Below are 22,677 nucleotides of genomic sequence, written 5' to 3'. Positions count from 1 at the left end.
AAAAAAGGGCAAGCCCCCCCCCACAGAAAACACAGCTGCAGGAAAATGAAAAACTGTTTTATTGCTTAAAGAGTAACGAAGGGTTGCTGGACATGGGCAATTTAAAATTAAATACAACTCCCGTCACAGCCGTTTGCAGTTAAAGGTGAACACGTTGTTTCAAAAGCAAACTCTTCTCTGCCACGGGGCTGCCTTCCACTGGGGGACCCAGATGCAGTCTCAGTTACTGAAACTTTCATAGCTGGCCACCCAACTGCCCGGTAGGGCAAGCCGCTTCCCTAGATACATTTTCCTGGGGGTGGGGGGGAGAGTCTTGCCCTCTCCCTCCCTCCACTGAGCATAAAGTAAAAGCTTTGTAGAAGGGGCGTAATATCTCCTCACTGAGGTAAAAGACTCAATTATAAAACCTTCCCAAGGCTTCTCAAGGAACATCTACCTACTGTGACAGCAACATACGCAAAACCAGAAGACAAGCTAAAATATTTTCCCTACATCCGCCCCCTCCCTCCTCCCACCCCTACGAAACACAGGAGGAGAGATGGGAAGCGGGGGAATGGGGGAGACGCTGTCATAAAAAATCCATTTTGAGACCGGGACACTCATCATCAGACAGAAAGCACCAACCCCCCAATCCTGAAAGACAAGCCAGCCACACACAGGCTTCTTCATCACCTTAGCGAACATTACAGCTCAGGAGCCTGCACTAATTTTAGTATCTGATGTATTATGCAGCGAGGGGCAGGGATTCTTCAGGCCCGTCCCTTGTCTCCGTGCAGAACTAAACTGCCTTCAGCATGGCCCCTGGGAGGAGCAGCAAGACTAACAAATAGAAAGTTCCAGACTCCCGACATCCGGCAGTCCTTGGAAACCAGGGGACTGGCTGCCCAAGCTGCTTCCCTCTCAAAACCCTTTCCGGGCATTTCTAAGAGCTCCCTCTGACTACGGACCGCAACACACCTCACACTTTGCATCTGAAAGGAACCCCAAGCAAAGGCATGGAACCTGAAGGTCACAGAGCCCAGGAGTGGTGATCTCTCCTCTCCCTAATCTCAAAGGAAAGGGAAGAGACTGTGATGCTGACGTTCACAGCCAGCCACTGCGACCCAGCTCTGCGGACACCCAATCTGCACACATTTCCGGGTCGTTTCGTCTCCACAGGCTTCCCCAGCCCCAGTTCTGGGCATCCTCCTGTCTCAGCCCTGGTTTCCCTCAGAGGCACCCATGGAGCAGGCCCTTCACTGGGCAGCTGGGGCAGCTGTCAGTCAGCCTGACTGCTTACCTCCTGAAGCCCTTTGTACACAAAAGGCCTCACTGAGGCAGAACGGGCTCCCCTTTGATTTGCTCACCTCTCACAGGTAAAAACGGCTCAGAGGCCTCCGCCGACTGTGGCCTCACTGAAATGCAGTCCGTTGGGCTTTTTAAGGCACTCTCTGGAAGGTGAAATCCTAGCTTGAGTTCTGCTTGGAGGAAGAGCTAAATGGATAGGGCTGGAACGGAATCAACTCCAAAACCTAGCCACAGAGTGAGAGCCGCAATACCAAACTGCTAGAAGGGTCTGGGAGAGGAAACTCCGAGGGACATTTGGATTACAAAGACAGAACAACTCATCCCCATATCACTTTCAGCCTTTGGAGTTGGGCAGGGAAGTATTATTATCAACCCACCAGACACATGGGAAAGAGAGGGCACCCAGGTGGGCGTGGCATTGGCGTTGTCGGTGGCTAGAATCCACATTCTTCACTCAGTGCTCACTACCTAAGATCTGCTCTTTCCTGGGCAACTGTGGCCTTCAGCCCTCTGGATAGACCACAGAGGAGCAAGCCTCCTTGCACACCCCAGTGGGTGCGCACACACACACTCGCTAATGCCAAGCCCCAGGCGCCTGCACACACCTCCCGTGACATAGCCAAGACTACTTCTGGGAGATATGACGCTGCAGCCTCCTGCTTCAGGCTCACCAGGCAACACACGCTGGCAGGCCCACGTGGGCGCCTCCCCCTGGGCCCCTGGCCTGAGCAGGACTCATCCGAGGGCCCCAGGCTTGAAGAGTGCCCTGCCCCCAACAGCCATCTGACCTAAAATTCACAAATGGCTCCAGGCCTAAGGCTGTGGTCCCCAAAGTAGGGTTTGGGGGAAAAAGACTAGAACTTCTTTTAATTTGTGTTTAGCTTTTTAACGCTTTTTTAATTTTTAATGATTGGTTATGATATATAAGGTACACAGTATCCAGCTCGGCAGCACAGTGTGTCACTTATAAGGAAGGAAGTACACAAGTGCACACGCAAAGAAAAGTTTACCACCACCACCACCCCCGCCCCGGGGTACGACACCAGAGTGTTCAGATTTCCAGCCAAAGGGTTATGGTAACTTCGCCTCCCTTAGCCAGGCGCATTGCCCCAAACACACGTCGAACCCATCCCCGGGTCTCCACTGCCACACCCAAGAAGGCAGCAGGACCACCACCTTCTCCCTCTCACACCAATCGCTTACCCACCTCCCCGCCGCCCCCAACATCTGCCTGCGGCTCCTATCAGTCGTTTTCCACCGAGATTGTCAGAGTGATCTTTTCCAAACTCAAAACTGGTCATTTCTCGCCCCTTCTTAAACCCTTCAGTGGGTTCCTCAACCCTGTTAGGGCAAGGTAACCACAGGGCCAAGCCTCACCTGTCTCCTCCCGGCCCTCTGCATCCCAGAAGGCAGGATGAGCCCTAATCCTCCATCCCAAATCACATCTCCATTCACCCTTCAAGCTCAGCCTCCAAGTACTTCTCCAGGAAGCCTGGCTCCCCCATTACGCTCCCTAAAACAGTCTACACATTTGTGTAGCTTTAATGGAACTGTTCTCCAGGAGCGGATCCTGCAGCAGGTTGTTCCTCGAGTATGTCCACTGCCAGACGCAAACCCAGGAGCTGCGTCATCCTCATCACAGCCGCAGCCCCCGCCCCCCCACTTCCCAGCTTTGGGCCGGGCTGAGGGCCGAAGCTCCAGGAATTGGCTGTATGGTAAGCCAATGGATCTTTCGCCCCACCCTCCTCCGCGTGGTACACTCCAGCCCATAAGGAACACCTTGCCACACACACCGAAAGCCAAAGCCACGCGGCCTCACTGCTCCCGCAGTTCCTTTGACTTGCAGGAGCTCCCCTCTCAAGATTCACACTCACGGGGCGGGGGGGGGGGGGGGCCTCGACCGTGAGTCCTGCCCTGCCTGCTCCCTCCGTGTCCCCGCACCAGCTCACTGCCTTGTTCGCACGCATGCCTCCCTGCCAGCCTGGGAGCAGCCGTCTCCGTGGCTTTGCCTCTCCAGGGCCTGAGGGCATCCTAAGTGACTCTGTCCTATGCAAGGCTTGCTTTGGCTTATTTGCACACAGCCCCTTTCTCCCTGGAGATGCTTTCTTCCATACTGCCTCTTTTAACCCTCCCTTTAAAGGAACAACAGTAATAATACAACAATACCTCCTAGGACTCTTCCTACCCACAACACCTAATCAGGCCGGCCCCCAGCAGAAAGGTAGAGAAGCAGCTTACGGGAGCCAAAAGGCCACGATGCTGGTGGCACCCACAGCTCCACGTCAGCAGGGGCCAAAAAGGGCAAGTGCCTGCCCCATTCACACATTTCTGCTGCATGAGGAACAGGTCCTGAGGCCAACTTAAAACCTTCTCACCGAAGAGGGGAGGATGGTGGGAGAGGAAGCAATCAAAAGACACAGCTCTGTTTGCAAACACACTTGAGAACATTCCAAAATCATAACGGGCCTTGCTCAGCCCTGCCTCAGTCATGCAAGGCTTTTGCATTTGAGACAGTACAGGGCATGGGTTTCTGAAAACTACGGTGGGTCTCCACATCACTTAGTGATCCATCCTCCTCCTCTACCTCCTTCCCCTTCTCCTGCAGTGAGGCGGTCACACAAAGCAAGACCCGGTCCCTATCCCTGTGAAGCTGTCTGACCAGGGCAGCGGCAGGCCCCAGCTTAGAAATGCAGGCAGTCCGACCCCCAGGCCTCCCTCTGCCCTGGAGGGTCCACCAGGCAGCCAGGGAAGATGCCCTAAGCAACACTGAGACCCTCTGCCCACAGCGTGGGATGGTGATCTGAGGCACTCCATGACCTCAGCTGCCAACCCAGGCCCCACCCCTTCGACTGCCCATCTCCCTCTGTGAGAAGCTCTGTCCCAATCAGAGAGTCAACCTGTGCCGCTCAGTTTTTTGATGCAGCCCTGTCTCCACCACGCCTTGGCTAACGCCTCAGGACCCTTCTTCGGTGGGGCCACTGTGCAGCTGGTAACAGTAAAAGCAGCTCCTGTATGTGCAGTGCTCAGCGCAACACCCCGAGGCTCCGTGCCAAGCACGTTCTAAGTGCTGCTGCGTGTAATCCTTGCAGTGCCCCTGCAAGGTACTTAATATAATGCTTGTATTATATGGTCCCACTTCCCAGACTGGGAAACTGAGGACTAGCAAAGTTAAAGGAACTTTCCGAGGTCACGCAGCTAGGTAATCATGAGGCCAGCAGTAAAACCCCAGGACTGCCTTCTTCTAAGCCTATTCTCTCAAACCCTACATGCTGCTGCTTCCCACAACTTATTCCTTCCTTCTTCCTCAGTCCATGGATGGGAAAACCAAGGCACAAAGCTGCGGGACCACTGGCCTGAGTTCACACTCAGTTAATCAGCCCTGTGCTAAGAACTAGAAGCCAGGTGCCTACCACCATGCTGGAATCTTCACGTCCATGGTCAGCCACCCTCCCTCCTGCCCCAACCACCCCATCGATAAGAAAACCAACCCAAACCCAGAGGCCAAAGAAAGATCCCTAACGAGATCCAATACGAAGAGAGCTGGTTACGTCCTACTGAGGGCTCCTGTCTCCTAACTGTGCCATGGAGCTCACTGGCTCTCTCTGTTCTTATCCTTTCTGCCGCCCTCCCTCAAAAGACTGGGTCAAGCTTGGAAGCAAGGACCCAGAGCCTCAGCACAAAATGAAGCACCTCCCTCTGGCCGGGTGGCTCACTTGGTTGGAGCGTCGTCCTGTACACCGTAAGTGTGTGGGTTTGATCCCCAGTCAGGGCACATGCCTAGGTTTGGGTTCACTCCCTGGTGGAGGTACATGTGAGAGACAACCAATCGATGTTTCTCACATTGAAGTTTCTCACTCTCTCTGCCTCCATCCCTCTCCCTCTCTCTCTAAAAATCAATAAACATATCCTTAGGTGAGGACTAAAACATTTTTTTTTTAATCAAAATGAAGCATCTACCTGTGACCTGCACTGACAGGGGACTCGCCTCTGAGAAACGGAAGCGTCACCCAATTCAGAAACTAAAGAACTGAGTCACGCCTTCAGCTTTTGGGAAGCTGAAGAAATGACCTTCAGTTACACAGAGGGAAACTGAGGCAAAGAACAGCAGCAGCAAGCAGGTCATGGCCCCCTGCTGCCGGGGGCAAGTAGTGGAGAGAGAGGGAGAAGGTCCTGTCCAAAGAGCCAGAAGGAGCTGTTCCTTTAGGAGTCAGGGATTTATCTTCCTCTCTCCGCATACTCATTCCTTGGGCTTTTAAACCCAGAAATTTTCTCACACACACACAAAGCAGTCACAGGCAAAAAGAAGCCACGCTTGTCACAGCAGCTGAAGCTCCCTCATCAAGCAACCACGGTTAAAGCTGGCTGCTAATTAATATTAACCCTCCAAATCGGAGCCACGCGCAAGAAGCCGGGGATGGAGAGACACGGGACGGGAGGGGAGTCACCAATTTTCTTTTTACTTCATCTGGAAAATTAAGAGCACCGTTGATTTGAACAAGAAATCATCAAGGAAAGCAATCACAACTCCACACGGCCCGTGACTCGGCGGACTGGGCTGTGTGGCCTGCCACTTTCCTGCGCTGAAATTAAAATGACTGTGGCAAGAATAGCAATGATGGCACAGGTCTGTCCCTCCTCCTTCGTCTGAAGAAAACGCAAAACCCCTACCCAGGCTTCTGAGGGTGATCAGGCAAGAGGTCTTCCTCATTCGTCCAAAGAAAGCAGCAGCAGAGAACCGGCCGAGACTCCACCTCCGTCCTTCAGAGGAGGGTGTCCCCCAGACCCTCGACCTCAAAGGATCGCTGAGGGGCAGTGAGTGCAGGGCACTGAAGGGGCAGCGCCTGGAGACCCCCCACTCCAAGCACAGCACTCATTTGCTGTTTCTGCATTAATTACAATAAACTGCTTCATAGCCTAGCGATCACTTAATGGAGCAGCAAATATGGCTTTTTCCCTATAATTAGTCAATGTAATCTACTATTTCCCTCCTCCCAGCCACCCCTTTCCACTCTCTACACGCTAACATTCACACACGCCCTCACCCCTTCCCAGGATCCACTTGTAATCATAATCTTGTTCCGAGTTCCCAGCAATACCTGGTGAACTCCACCTAATGGACCTGGAGGAGAAAGGACTGACTTGGAAATGAATGGGGAGATCTGGACACCTGCGGATGTGAACGGCGTCTGGGGGCTTTCCCAGCCCTGACAGTGGACCTGGGGGTCAGGGGTCTCCCAGGCCGATGGCTGGACTGTGGGCACTTCCTGGAGCTCTGCAAACCTATTCCACTCCCACAATGGGTCTTGCAGGTTTGTGCATGAAAACCTACCGTTCCGTGTCCCCACGTAAAAGGTTCTATGAAAAGGCAACACTTACCCCCATCCCAACGTTCCCCCTCCCTCCCACCTGTCCTCACCCACGGCTGGGAACTGTTCCTTTCCTTGGAGTTAGTCCTCCTTCTAAGCATCTCCCAAACCTCTTCAACCACCCGGCCCTGCATTTCCGGTACCACCACGTGTCAAAGGCACAAACCCACCTTCAACGGCTTGGAGACACCTTCTGAGGTTCCTGGCTAAATAAAAGCATTACTGTATTGTTGAAAACTCAGGTTCTGTGAAAGGAAGCCCCCCAAACCGCCCAAATGCATGTAGATTAAGGATAACAACACCCCCTCCTCATGGTCTGCTCTTCTTTACTCCTCCATCCAAGAATGTATGAGCTAACTGCAGGCACCCTCATCTTCAGCAAGAGCAGAACATGATGTCTTTCTCATTTTCAAGATACAAAACAAAAACCCAAACAAACAAACCTGGTTACGGGAAAGGAACGAACGCGTTCCAAATGTCAACCATCTACCAGGTGCCATATTTATAGTGTCTCATTTCAAACTCACAACGCTATTAGCCCCGGCTTTTTTAGGGTGCGGAACTGAAGCTCAGAAAGGTTTGAACAGCTTCCTGAAGTCACAGAGGAAGCACCGAAATTCAAACGAGGTCCCTCTGAGCCCAACAGCTGTGCTCCTACCAAACCACACGTGTCACCACGCCCACACCTGTCTGAATGCAAATCAAACAGCAGTCCCACCCGCCGTGTACAGCCACATGTCCATGTGTGTGTATACTCCCCTGTATTTCTCAATGCGCAAGAAAAAGGTATGTAAGGGAGGAGATTCCTGTACCTGCAACAATTCTTCAGCCACCAAGTAAGACAGGCAGTCGGCATTGGGCCAGACTTGCCACCAGACGTCACTCTCCCTAACGAGGCTGTAACTCACACGTCCACAGCACTTCCTGTGTGCCAGCCCTCCTTCTGAGCACTCGGTGAGTCATTTCACGGGACCCGCACGACAAACCCATGGAGGAGACACTGCTGTTGTCTCCCTTCTGCAGAGGACAAACCCAAGGCAGAGAACATTTAGATAAATCACTCAAGGCCACACAGCTGGTAAGTGGAGAGGCAAAGATTCACGCTCAGACCCCTCAGTTCCGGAACCCACGCTCCCACACTGACCCACACCACCTCAACAGAAAGTAAGAAAAACGATAAAGTCAATGATTAAACGCGAGCGAGGAGGAGACGGGGCAGAAACGGGACTACCTCTGGTGTTTTCCCGTATTTTCAGGCCCCAACCTGTATGACAGCAACTCAAGGCACAAGCTGGCCTCGTGCACAATTCTCTGTCATGAACAACCATTCAGTTTTCAAGCTCTCCTGTCAAGATGTGAGCCGAGAGCCCACAAGGCCCCAAGGGCCAGTCTCTAGGCAGCTTTCACAGCCCCTGCACAGAGAGAGACGACTGGGGAGGCTTGAGTTCAAAGCCACAAAGCACTTCCCTGACACCTGGGAGTCCGCCTGGGTGCCTGAGAAAGGGTCATCTCCCATTAACACAATCAGTCCTCCTAGGACGCCCAGGGGTCTGACCGCCCTCGCTCCATCATCTCTACACAGCCTGGGGAAGAACTCGGGCGACTGTCTTCGCCGTACCTCCTGCTCTGATCCACTGGGGCCGTGCCAAAGAGGGGCAGCTAGGAGAGCTAATGGTGTGAACACGTGTGCTCTGAGCGAACAGGATGATGGGGTGAGAACGGCAGGCCCAACATGCTAACGTGGCAGCGTGCCAAACGCAAGCTGCCCAGGCAGGACTTGTGCTCAAAAGCACTTTAATTGAATTCTTTCAGCAAGCACAGCAGAAAAATTCATAATGAGGTTCCCCCCACCCCGGTTCTATAGTTGTGCGGGTCCAGTGGAAAAAAAATCACTCTTTAACGAGGGCACGGGAGGAATACGGACGTTAACCGTCCTGATGGCTGGGGAAAACAATGGCCGAATCCAGGGGTTTTTATTATCAAAGCCACCTAAGGAAAGCGCTTNAACGCAAGCTGCCCAGGCAGGACTTGTGCTCAAAAGCACTTTAATTGAATTCTTTCAGCAAGCACAGCAGAAAAATTCATAATGAGGTTCCCCCCACCCCGGTTCTATAGTTGTGCGGGTCCAGTGGAAAAAAAATCACTCTTTAACGAGGGCACGGGAGGAATACGGACGTTAACCGTCCTGACGGCTGGGGAAAACAATGGCCGAATCCAGGGGTTTTTATTATCAAAGCCACCTAAGGAAGGCGCTTTGCCACAATCAGTGTCACTCCCCCCACCCCCACCCCCGTCAGCACAGGAAAACAAGTTCTGAACCAGGTTCCCTAGTGAAAAACGCAACATTTGTATAATTAAAATTATACTTGTGAAATTCAAACACACTTTAATTTCCTAAGGGCCCCCTAATCAAGTCAGAAGTTCTTACCAAAACCAATTATCTGCTTTGAAAACAGAAGAGGAAATGTATACATGTGGCCGTCTTGTGGGGGGACCCGCAGCCCCGTCTCTCCTCGGCGCAAGCAGCAGCAGGCGGCCCTTTTCTCCCAGGTGGAAGAGGTGGCGAACCTGGTTCTCACGTGTTACGTGTGTGAGTTTAAACATTGTCATTTGTTTGTTTGCCTTTAGCTATTCAAAAAGTGACATATTTGTGAGCTCTCCCAGAGGGAGCTGAGTTGAAAAGGGTTGTTTTTTTTTAAAGACATGCATCAATAAATACACACTGTATTTCCACCACCCACTCTTCCCCAGGCCCCATCTGACTTTCTTTTTCTTAAGATCTCACAGCTGTTTTTCAATACTTACTGTGTGGAATGCTCACTCCAACGCCATGATAAAGAATAGAATGGAAGCTACCAGCCTCGTTTCTAGCTCCGGGGGAGCCAAGTACGCCCCAGGTCCCATCCAGTACAGTGGCCGTACCCAGGTTTCTCACCTCTTTACCAGGTTGCCCACCCCAAATGGTGCCCCTCTTCTGGAGTAACTGAAAATTCTTGCACAGGAACAACATGGAAATAGGAAATACTCTCCAAAGCACTAAAATATTTAAGAAGCCACTGTTGCGATGTTTCATTTACACCATCAATATGAAACGTTACCATGCCAGGGCCAACAGGTTTTCCCTTCCCACCTGCCTGGAATCCGTTTCAGGGATGAGGATACTGACTTCTCAAGCCCTTGGCTTTGGTGTTCCCACAGTGCCCAGCTCCAGGGTCTCAGTTTCCCATGCCACCCACCCAGGCTCCGGCAAATACCCGAAAGGGAGAACAAAATGCCTCCCCGTGTAAAACGTTACTTTTCAGGAAGGTGGAATAGGTGGAAGATATTGTGGCAAACTGAGCAGGGTCCGGTGCGACACTGTCCTGGGAAGACTCGGGGACAAAGCCGAGCTTGCACAAACGCACAGGCACCCACCCTCGCAGGCCGAAGGAAACAAACTCAGCCGCGAGCAAGGTACGCGAACTTCTCCTCCGAGGGCTCCTGGTGCCCTCCACCAGAGCGGTCACCTCGTTAACGTCTCATCTTCACGCTGTGCTACACTAGGTCTGCCTGCAGTCCACTCCTGCAGGCAGCAGGCAGACGGCTTCCTCTGTACAAACCTCTATGCACTGGGAAATGATCAAAAGCTCTGATTTGGAGGACAGCGAAAAAAAAGAAAAAACTTTGATAGGGCCTCTCTGCTCCCTCATTCCCCTCTTCCAGTTTCTTTTTGGTGCTTTATTCAAAATCCACCACACGCTCAAACCATGCTCTGAAAGTCATTTACAGCATGCTCGCGTTAAAAAAAAAAGAGAGCTAGTGATTGCAGTAGCCCGTCTATTTGCAATCGCCCAAAGAGAATAATTCATTTCAGTGGAGGATACAGCTGAAGCCCTGAATACTTTCCAACACTGTTTTCTGCCCTTCAAAACAATAAAAATGTAAAAGCCCAGACGAAAGAAGGCCCGAGGTGGCAGGAACAAGACTCTCTTGACCCCTGAGGAATTTATTCTCCTGGATCTTCTGAAGCACTCTTTCCCCAGAATGCATCATCAAGACCATTTTATTAGATTTTTCTAAGCCCCTGAAATTGTCACATAATTGAAACAGAAACAGCAATTCAGAGCTCTGAATGGATTTCTTAAAAACACGCTCCCTGGCCCACTCTCAGCCCAGCCTAAATTTAAGGCCCTTACACACAAAACCCTATCTGTCTTTTAAAACCTCCCCTACCACGAAAGTTACACATTCCCCTAATGCCTGAGACTTCAGGACATTCGAGAGAAACTCATCCCAGACAACGGGCTAAAAAAAGAATCCATTAGCATTAACTTGCCTGTCACAGCCAGTGACAAATAAATGAATGTGATGCTTTCAGATCAGTCATTGGAGGAACTACCCCCAGGCAGATAAAGACCAGGACTGGGAGACAGAAAGCTCACGGGGACCTCTCCCGCAGCGGTGCCTCAGCTGCCCCTAGCTGCACCCCAGGACTTCGCTCTCAGAGGCAGCAAAAACACAGCATCAGAAAAGGAAAGGGGAACCAATTCCCAACGCCCACTGAGCATCCCCAAGATAAGGGACGCATGCCATCTCCCCCTCGAGAGCCCGGACCCCAGGAGCAGGCCACGCCGTGGACACGCGCTGTTCATCACCCCTGAAGAGCAGTGGGGGCGCCCATCCACCCATGAGCTACTAGGGAAGGGCCTCCCAAGACCTGGGCAGGGCCATCTGGACCCACTATGTGCAGACATCACTCTGGGCCCTTCATCTAATCCCCTTAACAATTCTATGATGTGGGTTCTGTTTAAAAAAAAAAAGCAATTTACAGATGAAGAAATGAAGGCACAAAACCATTATGTGATTTGTCCAAAAATTCCACAGCTAATCAGAGGCATTTAACCATGTTAAGCAGGTTTCCATAAAAGAGGCAAAAGAACTGACCTGAAGCTGCCTGGCCAGGTGATAACACTTTACTCCTCGGCCTGAGCATTTTACAGCAACCAGGCAGAGCGCTTAGTCATGTTGGGTGGAGCGGGGCGCAGTAGTTAGGGGAGCCAGGACAGCAACCCTGACCCTGACTAGCTCTGTGGCCCCAGGAAAGCTCCTTGCCCTCCTCAGTTTACCCACCTGTCAGATGGAGATAACGCCAGCTAAGGACCGTCGTAGGGGTGAAGTTGGAGAAGATTAAGTATATAGAGGCTTACCTAGTACGGTGCTTAAGCGACAGCCATTATTTTGAGCTAGAGTTTTCCTTTTTCATTATTCAAGGTCTCAAAACTAAAATAAAGTAGTATGGCATCCAGGACCCCCATCTGCACCAGACGGGCAGCCCGATGCTACCCGCCCTTGAAAGAGAGGGACAGCGAGGACACCTTGTTGGATTTGCGATACCTATTCCAGTTGGACCAATCACGCCAGCCTGTCGCTACAATGTACCACGGGGTGCTCAGGCCTAAGACCACAACACTCACACCTCTCACACCACACAGAAGGCAGAGGTTGTGATTCCAAAACCTCCTGCTCCTCACGGGCAGCCAGACACTTGAGCTAAGGTCACCCCAGGTGGACACTACCTGTGAAGTCACAGGCCAGGCTCCCCTGAGCCATAGGGCACATGCACTGATGTCATGTAAACAACCTGAGATTTCTATACCAAGAAATGACATCTCATGTCTATATACTGCAAGGTCAAGATCACAGCTTGGACAAGGACAGAGCACCGAACTTCAGAATTGTGTCTGTATCACGGCCCTTGTTGAGGAGGTAGACAGGAAGATGGAAACAAGAGAATGACAGAACTTTTTGTAGCGGCCACAGCCCCAAAGAGCAGGGAAGCTGTCTGCCCAGAGCATCGTTCCCACAGAAGGGTGTACAGCCCGAGAGAATGCAGTGTGACTGTCACCGAAGGCACAAGTCCAGGAGGAGAGACTCTCCATGAAATTGCATCAGCCACAGTCCTATCTGGCACCCCAGCTTCTACTCTGGTCCCAAAGAGCTCGTAAAATCGTACGGAGCATCCCTACAACCCTGCACACACACTACAGGTTCCCCAGCACCTGCCAAGTAAAGCACAAGTTCAACTGCTTTGCCCAGCATTCAAGGCCTTCCACGACCCGGCCCCAGCTACTCTCCAGGCCTCACCCCAGAGCATTCGGCAGCACACACCCTGGGCGACGGCGGGACGCCCTGACCTCTTCTAGCCCCTGGTAGGGAAAACCACATTCCTGCCATTCTTCCTTCCTACCTGCTCTTCAGGATCTGGGGCAAAGAGCACCTCTTCCAAGAATCTATCTTCAACCTCCCTCTAAATGTCGCTGCGACCTGTCTTGCCACACTCAGGGCAGCCCTCCCGTGACACAGGCAGCGCCCCTCCTCCCGGCAGGGAGGCAAGACCCCTGGAGACAAGAATGGTGTGTCCTGTGTCTCTCTGCATTCATTCTATCTAGATGGAGACCCAGGGTGTGCTAAAGAGTGATATTAAAAGCTAAGGGTTTAATTAGTAAAATATGCTTGTACCCTTAAGACTTTATTGTCCAGGGGAGGCATGAGGCCTGAACCTAAAGAATCGTAATGCTCGGAATGAAGCGCCTCACACAGTCCCTAGCACTGAGCAGAAACGCGATCGATAATTACCGAATGCTGAAAGGGGCGACCGACTGGAGGAAGACAGCCCTCCCGTCCCTCTTGCCCCGCTCAGGGCTTCACGCCATCAGCATCGGTGTTGGGTGCTTGTCCGCCTACTCACAGCTGATTCGCCCCACTAGAGTGAAAGCCCCACGAGGGCAGGGACTTTGTCTCAACCCCCCCCCCCACTGTCCCCACAACTGCACATGGGTGTTCAGTAACGTTTGGTGAGTAAGTGAATGAGTGAGCGCCTGGCATGATACCTAACAGATGTTTTGTTTTGTTTTTTTTTTGCTAAGTTATGGTTGTTGAAAGGGTCAGGAGCAAAGAAAAGGTAAAATGCTGTGGAAATCCAGAGAAAGAAGTATGACGTCCACGAGGGAGCAGAGACGGCTTTGCAGAAAAGGTAACGATTGAGTAGGGCTTTGAAAGAGGGGTCTGTTTTAGACAGGAGAAAGAAGGAAGGGCCGAGCAGATAGGGATCCACGAAGCACAGCTCTTCGGAGAAGGAAGACACTCAGGTTCAAGGCAGCAAAAGGTAGATGAATCAGAAGAAGCTGGAAGAAGACCCCCACCCCGCCCACCCCAGACTGTTCTTGAAGGATGTTCCCTATCCGGCTAAGTTTGGACTTTGTTCACTGGGCACCAATGAATCCATGGAGGGTGTCTCGAATCCCCCCAAATGGGCAGACCCAGAGTCAACAATGAAAAACAATTAAACAAGCTCTTAGGGAGTGAATCTGCCGGATCAAACAGGAGGACAGAGATGATGAGCTACGTCTCCCTGGCCAAAGAATGTTCGGGTTTAAAAATATAAAATAGGACAGGAAGGAGGGGTGCTGCCTCCAGGGGCACCCAGGACGGTCCGCTGGCTCCTCAGAGAGTGCCTTCCTCCTCCTCCCTCCCTGGGGGCCAGAGAAGTCTCGCTTGTCTGCCAAAATCCTCCACACAGAATACAGGAGACTGACCTTAACACTGAAACAAAAGCATGTGAGGAAAAGCAGAATCCAGCGTAAGGGCGTTTGTAGGACGAGGTGCCCCTCCTCCCGAGCTAACACCTGCTGCTGATGGGGACGCAGGAAGGAGCTGCACTCGGCGACCAGGAAGAGGCAGAGCCACCAACCCACCAGGGTCCTGGCCCTGCGGACCAGGGCTGCAGGCACACTCCCCCCTCCCCCAGCTGGGAACCAGAAACCCACCGAGGGCTGTTAACCGTGGCTGCGGAGATGACAGCTGCGGATCATCCAAGATGGCAAGACGCTAGAACGACCCGACCTGCAGCAGCAGGGGAAGGCCAGATGCCGAAAACTCACCCCTCGCCCTTGAGAAGCTGCCAAGAAACCGCTCCCCCGGAACAGGAGGTGCGCGTGTCAGACGCCCGTGGGGCGATGCACCCATCTGGAGCCCTGCGCGACAGAGCCTTCCTGGGCGCAGAAAAACCTGACTCCTAGCTCAGCTGCACCACAACTCAGCCGTGTGACCAGGGGGCAGGGAACAAACTTCCCTGGGTGCCCGCGGCCTCCACGGAGAAAAGAAAAGGCAGGCGGGATTCAACAGAGGCATTTATTCACCAGGCAGTTCCCAACTGCCAACCATCCACAGCCCCCTGCCGTCAGGGGGCTTACTTTCCAATTCAGATCTTTCTTAGGTCAGTTTTACAGTGATTTTTTTTTTATTCTACAAAAATAATTCACTAACAATCACATGAGCAGACATTTTTGCCAGGTGCCAGGCAGAGACTTCTTGCATTCACCTTGGAAACAGCTGCAGGCTGTGCACTGCACCGACCCTGTGGTAATGGGGAGGAAAGTGAGGCTGGGAGTGGCTTAGGAAACTGGCCCAGCATCACCAGCTGTGACCAAAGGCAACGGGACACAGGTTCCCCTCAATCAACAGGTCGGGTTCTGGTCTCTAAAACTTAGGGAGCAAAATGACAACAGAGGGAAGTGGGGGGACGCTTTCTCATACACGGGGGTAATGAAGGCAGATGCTGAGTTAGGCCCAGACTCCTTGTCCCCGTAAGACGCTAGGCAGTCTCTTGCGTTCTCCACACAGGAAAAAGAACCCACAAGCCTGAGCCGAGACTCTTCCAGGCGGCCAACGCGGCTGCCCGAAGGGACGGAAGGATATGTGTGACATGATTGATCCCAATCATCTCTGCGTCTCCGACGGCTTCAAATTAAGTCATCTCGTTGGAGCAGCATGACCATTTTAATTTTTAAAAAGACAGAGGGGGAAACTCTTGCATATTTCACAAAATGAAATAATCATCCGAAGAAATAGATACAGAACACACTGATCTTCCTCTGATCACAATGTACTTCACTAACGAACCGCCACTAGTCTCCGAAGAGCAGCCCCTCGACTGGCTAACGAAGCCCCACCCGCGTCACTTGAGATGTGCACATCGACAGTGCAGAGGGGGACACGGGAACTGCAGGACTCAACACCCTGCCTTCGGTCGCCCATTCAAAGTCCGATCAAAACAGGTTTTTATTTATGTGCTACATTAAAGAATATTATGACAGCACGAATACAGAACCTGTTCTTCACTGCCAGGGATTTTCTGTCGTATTAAGTTACAGTTTCTTTCCACTGGTCCTGTTTTAACACCTCCACGGAATATTTCTCTGGCGAATGTCAGCAAGGAAAGGCGGCAGGGAAGCGCGGAAATGAATTTCAGCTGAAACACACGGCCACATAGCACTTACGAGCTCCTCACCCAGTCACCAAGGAGGGGCAGAGTTCAGCTGGCCCCTGAGACCCTGCACACAGGCACAGAAGTTTTACTGAAGGGAGACAAACAAGAAATGAATAAGGCTTGACTTCAAGTTCTCAGTGCCCGACAGCTGGGTTTGGCCTCCAACACACACTTCACTCTGACATCCCTGTAGCCCGGCTCGCATTCTACCAGAAAAATCACCCTGGACAAGGAAGGCACGTTCTCCCCTCCCCAACTCCCCGTCCCCACGCACCTCTGCCAGTTCCCCATTTGCTTCCCTGGGCTGGAGCAACTCCAGAACCCACTGAAAAGATGCCCCGAGGGGTCTGCTGGAGAGACAGCTACCAGCCAGTGTCATACAAGGGGTTGATGTTACAGGGGCTGGGCTAATCACCCAACCGTGGAACCTCCGTGTCCCGAGATGCGGGCTGTGGTTGTGCTGCTCGAAGCCTGCTGACCACTTGGTGTCACCTGCTCTTCCACTAAAGAGAAGCCGTACCACGCTACCCCCACAGGGGAGCGCACTGGGAGAGGGCCCAGCTCTGGAACCAGGTGGCCTGGGTGGGTCCCCTGTTGTCACGTCTCGACCCATCTGCACCCTGGTCTCCTCAATGGAGATACTACTACTGCCCACCTCAGAGGGCAGAGGTGAAGACTAAGTGAGTCCACACACATAATGTCCCTACCACAGTGCCTGGCACTTCCATCCCACTCACGTCACGTGACTGCCAGTGCTCTGACCGGACATGGGGGCCTAACCGAAGTAGCAGCGAACACAGCAGGTGACACAGCAGGTGACACACAGGCATCACACTGTGCCAGGTCTTTCAATGCTTTACCTTTGTTAATTGACTCAATCCACACAAAAACTCGGTGAGATGTGGAAACTGGGTTTCAGGGAAGTTCCACGACTTGCCCAAATGCACAAAGTGAACCAGTGGCACGGGGAGGAGCCAGAGTCAGGTGCCGAGCTGGAAGACACCAATCACCACGAAAATGGCTGTATAACCAACAACAGTGGTGGTGGTGAGGAGGTACAAGGCCCTCACCCCGTGCCAGGCTGTTCTGCTCTTCACAGCAACCTTCCGGGGGAGCTACGGCCGCCCTTCCATTTCACAGATGAATAAACTGAGACAGAGAAGGCAGCTTGCTCAATGCCACAGCGTGGGCACTCAGATGGAGATGATGGACAGGAAAGGCCTTTGCCAAGAATGCAGTAACGAGCCAGGCACTGCTATGGACCCCCAGAGTCCCACGGAGACCTCCCCCAACGGTTTAACGTGAGTTCACATCTAGGTGTGACAGTTGACATAAAACATCCCAGGCTTGGGTGGAGGGAGTTGGGGATTGCGGGGCGGGTGTGTGTGTGTGTGTGTGTCCACTTTGACAAGTTTAAGACATATTCTGTCTCGTTTTCAAGTTGAATGCATCACTGGAAGACCAAATGCCACAGTGTATGAAAATGAAACAGTGCCTTCTCCGTTAAGAAGAGGGGAGAGTGGGGGAAGTAGAAGGAGAAAGAGGTCAAACCGCGGGCCTGACCAAGTCAGGGGTTTTCCAGTTTCCCTCTAGGATAACATGACCCTAGGTCTGCAGGCTCAAATGACTAACCTGGAAAGTGGAAGATTCACACTTAGGGAAGAAACAGCAATTCTTCCAAACCTAGGAAATACTGCTTATTCTGGAAGCCTTTCTTGAATGTCAAGGGTCACACCGAGTTTGGAAATCAACCTTTAAACAGTTAAGACGGTCCCAAAGTTTGTGCTCAGAACAGAAACAATCTAACCTCATTGGCTCATTAAGTCCTATTATTTGCTTAACATTAGAAAAAAATGCCTTCAGAAAGTATCTCACTATATTTACTCAAGGGATTTGTGTTTCCTTAGAAAAAAAAGAAAGCAAAAAAAAAAAAAAGGAAAGAATGGTGTGGAAGAAAGAACTAGAAAAAAGGAAGGAAGGAAGAGAGTGGGGAGGGAATCGCATGGCAGGATCAGACTCGTAATTCTCAACACGTCACCCACAACCCCAACTTTTCCTTCACAACGTGCCGAGCCACCCCCGCCGCGTCACCACGACCGGGGTCCACTTCGGGAGACGGTGCTTAAAGAAACAAACCGAAGTGGCTGGGGCCACAGCCCTGCTCCCTTTACGACTTACAGTCAGAAGCTTCACCTTTTCCCCCTTTCCTTAAAAGAATGCCAAGGCCACAAGGTGCAGATAACGTCTTCCCTCCAGAAAAAAAGTTTAATGAAAAAGTGCAGCCCTGGCTGGTGTAGCTCAGTGGATAGAGCACAGGCCTGCGAACCAGAGGATCGAGGTTTGGTTCCCAGTCAGGGCACATGCCTGGGTTGCAGGCCGGTTCCCTGCAGGCCAACTCCCAGCAGGGGACACACCAAAGGCAACCATACATCGATGTTTCTCTCCCCCCTCTCCTTTCCCCTCTAAGGATAAATAAACAAAATCTTTAAAAAAAAGAAAGAAAGAAAAAGTGCAAACCTGACACGTAAGCCCTCAGCCCTCCCAGCTCTCACCTCAGGCTCGGGCAGCTGCATTCCCGTGGCCACTGCTGGCAAGCTCAGTGAAACCACGTCCGTGACACACTTCTGAAAAAGTGAAGGCCTATCTCAAGCCTTCAAGCGGGTCCTGTAGTGCCACTCGGACAAGCTTACAACCTTTTCAGAGCCTCTCCGCCAGGGCACTGGCCCTTGCACAGAGTGGCAGCACCATGGGTTTCCGGTGTGCCCTGGTTTACCCAGCCGACCTGGGACCAGGACATCCCCGGGCTCCTCTGTCTAGTTTAGGGCTTCACGGGTCTACCGAGCTGTTTTTCCAAGAAAGCGCACACTGTTTACTGAAATTCTACTGCTCTCCATGAGCTCCTAGTTAAAAGGTCTTCAAAAGAGTACCCTCCAAAAAAGAGTCACAAGGAAATGTCCAACTCCTGCTGATAGGATCTCGGCACTGCTTAAAAAATAAATAGAACACTTGCATGAATATTGCAACACCAAGCTACGCCCTCCCACTAAGGATCAGGCTTGTCCTTGCACTAGCTGTGTGCTCGGAACTCACCTCCCGGTGGCTTGCTCACAGACACAGGTCACCTCAGAGCGCCTGGCCTGGCCTCTCGCAGCCACACACTGTCACCCTGGAGGAACCATGGGCACCAGGTTTCAATGCTGCGTGGCCAGTGCTCTGTTTGAAACGCGAAATCCTTGGCAACCGTCTCTGAGTGCTACAACCCTACTACTGATTCTGCTACTTACCTTGGGTTGCGCTCGACGAGGAAATGCAACTTTGGGGTCAATCTGGGGGAAAAAATGGAGAAGTGGGCGTCAACTGCACTGCTTTGAGAAGAGGAAAAAATGTATGATTAATCACCTAATTATTAATCACTCATTTCTCAGGCTTATAATCCAGCTTTTAGTAACTTCCAGGGCAACCCAAAAAGTTTTACGGACTTGGATCCAAACATGACTGGTTTCTCCCAAAATGTAATCAATAGAACTAGTCTTTCTGAAATACCATGTATTTTCATTGTGTGATGCTGTTAATAAACCAGGTCTCATGTGTCCTTATTTAGGCCAGGGCCTCTCTTCCACAGACAGTGAATGGTCAACGGTAGCTGCATCTACCTAACCTGCGATGCGTGGCTAGGAGAAAAGAGCAGAACATCATCGCTGAAAAAAATCATAACCTGAAAATTCAGTGTGAGAATCTTCCAGAAGAAGATAGTATTTCTTTTCCCCGGTGAGAACTAAACAACACATGAGGGCAAGGGGATTCCAATTTTTTTTTTAAAGCAACAACATCTAAAAGCTCCCCCACAGACCTCCAACACAACGCTTTGCTTTACTTGAATTCACATGTTTGCACAAAAGTTACCTGAGATTAATCAAAGGGTAAGTTTATTTTGTAGTTGTAGCTCAAAAAGAAATCAGGTGTCCAAAAAAAAAACCCATGGAACCCAACTTGGTTCTTAAAATAATAATAACAATAAATTGAAATAAAAAGAAACATGAGCTAAATCCACTTGAATTTTAAAAATCACAGGGAGAAAAAGTAAATCTCTGAACAACCTAAACCCAAATTAGAAAAGGAAGGCCATCAAGAGGAAAAGATTTTTTAAAAATCACCGAAAAAAAAAGCCAGAATGGAGCGTAACAATCAGGGTATTCCCCTACCCTAACCCCAATCCCAGTGGGAAAAAATCTTCTACCCTAGACTGGACCACTGATAAAACACACAAGTCTCCATCAGGGACCGGCTTTAACATTCAAAACAGTTCCCATGGAAGCATCTGAATCTAACAGGCTAAGGGAAAAGTCATTGAATAGAAAATACGAGGAGGGCAGGGATAATAAAATATTCCCATTGTTGGTTTTCATTAGATTTCTAAATGTCATGAGTCTTTGGGTAAAATTTAACATAGAGAGTGGCACGAATATTGCTACAAGTTATTTATAGGCTTTGGCTCTCATATTAAAATTTTCCCCTTTTAAAATGTAAATCTGAACCTTGATTTCAGTGCTGCTATGGGGTTAAAAAAATGCTCCAGGGGAAAAAGCACAGGGGGAGGACAGGCACACGATAATTCCCGTTCGCAGACTTAACATCCCGCTGGGCCCCAGTGGGTAAGACGTACACCGATCTACCACTTTTATTAAAGGTAAAGACCTGACGTAAGTCTGCAACGTGTCTGTTTTCCACCTGTTACCGTCACCTGAGAAATGAGAGATTGTTTTTCCAAAACTAAGAGAGACAGAAATCTCTGATCTAGAAAACTACCCTTCCATCCAGATTAACATGACCGCGTCTACAGGTGTACTCAGCACTGACTAGAGCTGTCTACAAGAGAAATACAACAGGTGTGGATTTCCATTCTGTTGACCAGAGGTAAGACAGATACATCTCCTCATAAACACTCCCAAAGTCTTTTTTTTTTTTAAGCTGACAGGCACACAATTGTGAGAGTAAGTCATCTTGTTTGTTGGGTAAAAGGTGAGGAGGGACCGGACATGTTGGGGAAGAGGCTGGAAGCTGAGAGGATGGAGCATGAAGAGAATGGAGCACAATAAATTTGTGTATATACATATCTACAATCACAATGCAAAGCCAATTCCAAATTCTGGTATGGTGTGTTGTGATAACAGCGTGTTAGACCCCAGAGAGAGTCCGTCAGTGTGCTGCTGAGGTGTCCATGGGAGAAGAGAGGTCAAGGGAAGCATGGCAAATCCCAACCTCTTGCACGTCCCTGTCAACTATTTAAAAAAAAAAACGAACAAAAAAAAACTACCAAAAATTAAAACATTAGTTAGTTAGGTATAGCTCTACTTACTGTAGCTACAAATCCTCTAGGAAAAGACTAGGGCACTATTTTGGATGTGAAGGGCCATTACCTAAACAAAGCTTTTAAGGTAAACAAGCTCCTCTGTTTCCATGTCAATAAACCAACCGCTTCTGCCTCCTGCACTGAACGGTTGAAACAAAGTCAAAAGCTATGTTATACTAAGTCATAGTGACTAAAACACGTCTACAAACAATGAGGGAGGGAGGACTGCAGGCTTTGCCCCTGATGCTGAGGGACAGGACCCACCGGCTGCTGTAGAAACCAACTACTCCTTCAGAGTGGGTGGAGGGGGTACATAATCCATTCCTGAATTTGCATAGAAATATTTGTCCTCTGATTTCACTAGCTTTTTGAAATAACTAGCCAAAAAGCCAAAGAGTAAAAAAAAAACATTCTCCGAATAAGCACGATCAATCTACAAATGATCATCCCTGAAATTAGATGACCTCAAAGCGCAAAAAGGCTGGGCCAGGGACTATGGCAAATCCAGCAATTAATAAAGTGGGTTAGAGTGTGGGTTTTCTTGGGGTGTAGGAAGGCCGTGCACCTTACCTCTGAGCAGAGAAAGAGAGTAAATTTGCAAAGTCAAGACAGGTGCGCCCAAAGTGGCCAGGGTTGTTTGCTGTTGTTTTTTTTCCTTCTCTTCCATTCAATGTTAAACCCAAAGGGACTTAAAAGATCACCTCAGTTCCACTCCTTTATTTTGGAGAAGAGGGAAGTGAGGCCTGAGATGGAAACAACTTTCCCAAGTTCCAAAGGGACTGCTGGGACATTGGGTCCTTGCTGGGACTAGAACCCGATGGCTTGCCTCGCCCCACTACCCCACCAGAGAAGTGAAGTCTCAAGCAGCCCAGTGTCACCTCAGGGCCCCTGCTTTGGCAGATGCATGAAAACTGTAGGGAAATTCTAGAAGACAGAAAGGGAAGGGAGGCGAGCACAGAGCCAAAGCAGGAGTCTGAATAAAACACTACACATCCAGCCCCTCCCATTAAGTTTATTATCATGCACTGATACCCTTTCTTCCCTTCCTCTTCTGACCTCCACCCAGAGACCTCCCCCACCCTCCAGCACCAGACTTTAAAACCTTATAATGCTATAGAAGTACCCATGCCCAGAATAAAGGCTCTGAGAAAGAAAAGGGGAAAAAAAAACACCAAATCACTTTGAAAGCCAAGGCCTTATCAGCCTTAGATTTCACGCCATCTGGAGCCACCCACTGGATGCCCAGCTTGGCCCGGGGAGCGCCTCCTTTCCTTCTCAACCCCTATTTCAAATCCAGAGTGCCCCAAGAGGAACCTGTTGCCTGGACCTGGGATGAGCGCCCCCCTCCTCCTGCCCCTCCCCCCAGG

The 22,677-nt window shown here is 50.7% G+C and overlaps 1 protein-coding gene across 6 annotated transcripts in view; it reads right to left on the bottom strand.

Moving 5' to 3' along the window:
• MSI2 (musashi RNA binding protein 2) overlaps positions 1–22,677 on the bottom strand; it is a 371,758-nt gene that overhangs the window by 347,021 nt on the left and 2,060 nt on the right. For all 6 annotated transcript variants that reach the window (XM_037037490.1, XM_037037486.1, XM_037037482.1 and 3 more), the window contains exon 5: positions 19,245–19,286. In XM_037037490.1, the coding sequence (XP_036893385.1) occupies positions 19,245–19,286 (42 nt within the window). The remainder of the gene's footprint in view (positions 1–19,244; positions 19,287–22,677) is intronic.

Source organism: Sturnira hondurensis, unplaced genomic scaffold, assembly GCF_014824575.4.
Source record: "Sturnira hondurensis isolate 20B ecotype Veracruz unplaced genomic scaffold, ASM1482457v3 Scaffold0001911, whole genome shotgun sequence".
NCBI classification, from domain to species: Eukaryota; Metazoa; Chordata; class Mammalia; order Chiroptera; family Phyllostomidae; genus Sturnira; species Sturnira hondurensis.
This window is presented reverse-complemented; position numbering and strand designations above follow the sequence as displayed.